General features: G+C 42.6%; 1 protein-coding gene across 1 annotated transcript; it reads right to left on the reverse strand.

The window, feature by feature from the left end:
- Nucleotides 1–292: 292 nt before the first annotated feature.
- LOC131021354 (uncharacterized) lies at nt 293–2,446 on the reverse strand. Its single transcript, XM_057950514.1, has one exon. It carries the CDS (start codon nt 2,440–2,442, stop codon nt 448–450), a length of 1,995 nt encoding a protein of 664 aa, XP_057806497.1. The 5' UTR covers nt 2,443–2,446; the 3' UTR covers nt 293–447.
- Between the last annotated feature and the right edge of the window lie 950 nt (nt 2,447–3,396).

Below are 3,396 nucleotides of genomic sequence, written 5' to 3' on the forward strand. Positions count from 1 at the left end.
TTATTTTTTTTTTTGTTTTCTGCTTTTTCTTTTACAATATTTTTTTATTTTATTTTTCGATATTTTATTTATTTCAAAATAATTGTTATTATGATAAAAAGTAATATAAAGAAATGTAACATTTTTAAAAACATTACCTTTATTAATTGTTATTACTAGTAATAAATAATGAATTAATTTATAATATTTTAATATAGCAAATTTACACTCACTCTTTCAAAGGGAAATGGTTGATTTTATCTTCTTCATTTTATTTACAGAGAAGGGGACAATGGCTGAAATCAGTCGTGCCAAAAAAACGAGGACATGTAATTCATGATTAAATCCATCAAAATCAAAGAACTAGAGGCAGAAAAAAAAGCATCCAGTAATCAATTTCTTCGCACAGCAAAGAAAGATCCAACCTCATACTTTTTTTATACGTATCTCAAACTTACATCCTATCTATCAATCCAGCACAAGTAGCTTCTCATATTCCTTACCAGCAATCGCAGCTTCCATCACCGCCACCGGATTCATCTCTCCACCCTCCTCAAGAAATATCTTCATCAGATTCTTGGAGAAGCCGCTCACAAGCGCCACCCCCGGCTGGTTCGCCGGCACCGGCGTCGCCCTCGAATCCCTCAAATTCCAAAACACAATCTCCGGCACACATTCTCCGTATCCCTTTTCTCTGTACTTCCTCACGATCGCCTTATAATCCGTCTCCCACGGATTCATCGAAGCTTGATCGAATTCCATGTCGCTAAACACAAACAGCCTCTTTATCATCTCCTCCGCCTTCAACTTCCCCTTCACGGCCATTTTCAGTATCACATCAAACACCTTTTGGAAATCAGTGTTCATCCCCCACTCCATTCTTCTCACAAACTCAGTCTTCTCTTTCAAGCTTTCCCCTCTCACTCTCTGGAGCTGAGGGTTTGCGCTGAAGGTGATTAGCTTCCCCTTCCATGGCTCATCGCTCAGCTCCGACACCAGAACTCCTAGCGCCACCGAAACCTCCATCGGGATCCCACACATGCTCCCGGAAACATCACAGATTGCAAGGCAATTGCTCAATTTCCCAACCTTGGCCATGTCCTCCACCATTCTCTTCCACTGAAGCTCCGCGACTTCACCGCCGTCGTCTTCGTCATTCAACGACGCGATTATCTCATGAGGAAGCAATGCGCCTGCAGCGATCTTGGCTTTGCCGGACTTCACTTTCTCTAGATACTCCTTGAACCTTTCTTCATCGTGCTTGAAGAATTTACTCTTGTATGTTTTCATAGCCACAGACGCCACTCTGTTGTAAGGCAGAGAGCCCCAATCGTTGGCTCCAATGTAAACCTCCGGCAGCTCCAGCGCCTTCCGCAGCGGTACGAGCACCTCCTTCCTCAAACGATCCCTCACGCGATACGCGTAATGCGCCTCCTCCACGCCTTCATACTCTGCATATTCCGCCCTCGGAAACACCTTCTTCGCGATGGTTTCACACAGCAGGGTTATTTTGTCGAACGACGAATCCAGAGAGGGGCACCATTTCGCGGCGAGGCTGATTTTGTTCAACTTCCCCAATTTCAGCATCTCCATATCCGATCTCAACCGCTGTGCGAAGAGATCGGACACGCGATCGTGCAGGAACTGGAAATTAGCGTCCTCATTAAACCTCTCTACCACCTTCTTCGCTCTCTCGATCCTCTTCTCCTCAGAGGTCGATTTCTTTGCACCGTGTAACGGCGCCGTCTCTGTTGAGGATCTGACGCCTCTTGGGAATCTGACGCCTCTTTTCCTCCCCTTGTGAATTCCAGATTTCCCCTTGTGCGTTCGAGATTTCCAGAGCTCTCCCATCGCTTTCGCCAATTTCCGCGCCTCTGCCCCTTCCAGAACGCGGAAGAGGATCTCCAGCAGATCCTTATAATAGCCAAAATCGGCGAAAGCGGCCGCGTTGCCGGCGAGGGTTTTGGGGTGGTGCTCGTGTAGCCATAGCGCGGCGGTGTAGAAACCTTCTTTATCGGATTTGCCGGTGCCTTTTACTCCGCGGAGATTACAAACGAGCTTCAGAGCCTTGAGCGGGTCTTGATCCCACGCGAGCTTGAGGCGGTTGGTGAGGGATTCCGGCGGCGTGTCTGGGACGATATGGAAGAAGAAATCCAAACACGGATTTCCCGTCGATAAAAACGTCGGAGATCGATTTTCCGTCAGTCCCCTCAGAGGGGGTACGTAGGTTGCTGTTTTGTTAAATTCTGCGACCATAAGGTCGACGAATGCATCGCCCGTGCCGGAGACGTCGGCGGAGGCGGTGATGTCGGCTTCCATGGCGACATCGACGGGCACGGTTGTGGATTTGGGTGGTTTTTGATAGATCTCCGGTGGCCCGACGAGAAGAGCGGCAGCCATGATTGTGAAAAGGGGGGTTTTAGAAGTTCTCTTTCTGTAGAAGTGTAGATGAGTTTTTGACATTTGTAATGCGAAAGCAGCAAGGATTTATAGCATAGGCATACGTGGAGGCCACGCAGAAGACAAAACATTATTTTATTCTTTTATTTCACTAAAAAAGAAAACCGCCTCCAATTTTTTCTCCATTTTTTTTTCTGCATGAACAGATTTGATAAAAAATAAGGAAAAGGAGAAAACGGCGGAAGTTACGAACCGACTATAATTATTTTTATTATTTACCACCTAAAATCTTATTAAGAAAATGATTATAAAAAAAAAATTATCGTGTGAGTTTAAATCATATTCCCTCAGTCTCATTGTTAACAATGTCACGCAGGGACGGAGCCAGGAATTAAATTGGGGGGCTGAACTTGTACACGGGGTACGCCTTGGAGATTTTTTTTGGAGCATTTTGTATATTTAAAGTATTTTTTTATTAAAATACAAGCATAATACTAATAATAACGAACAATATTTTCATAGATTATATAGTTTCAATATATCACAAAATTTTTTTGGACATTCCGTATATTTAAGACATTTTTTATTAAAAGGCAAGCATAATAATAATAATACTCCCTCCGTCCACAATTTAATGCCCTGTTTGGCTTTAAAAAACTGTCCACAAATTAATGCCCTGTTTTGCTTTTTGTACCATTTTACTCTCCTACTTTTTCTATATTTACTACCCTTTGCCACTAATGGACCCACCTTCAAACACCTTTTTCACTTTTATATTCTATATTTACTACACTTTATCACTTTATCACTTCAGTCAACTACCTTTATCACTTTAGTCAATTACCCTTATATTTCATTCACATCACCTTTTTCAGCTTTCTTAGTCTCCGTGTCAGGACCCAAGTAGGGCATTAATTTGTGGACAGACATGTTCATAGATTATATATTTTCTATATATTACAAATTAGTTTCAATACATTATAATTTTTTTTAGCATTTCATACATATTAGGCATTT

This window comes from Salvia miltiorrhiza, chromosome 4, assembly GCF_028751815.1.
Source record: "Salvia miltiorrhiza cultivar Shanhuang (shh) chromosome 4, IMPLAD_Smil_shh, whole genome shotgun sequence".
Taxonomy (NCBI): Eukaryota; Viridiplantae; Streptophyta; class Magnoliopsida; order Lamiales; family Lamiaceae; genus Salvia; species Salvia miltiorrhiza.

Coding starts and splice junctions, on each gene's coding strand:
- LOC131021354 (XM_057950514.1), bottom strand. CDS start 2,442: ATGTCAAAAACTCATCTACACTTCTACAGAAAGAGAACTTCTAAAACC.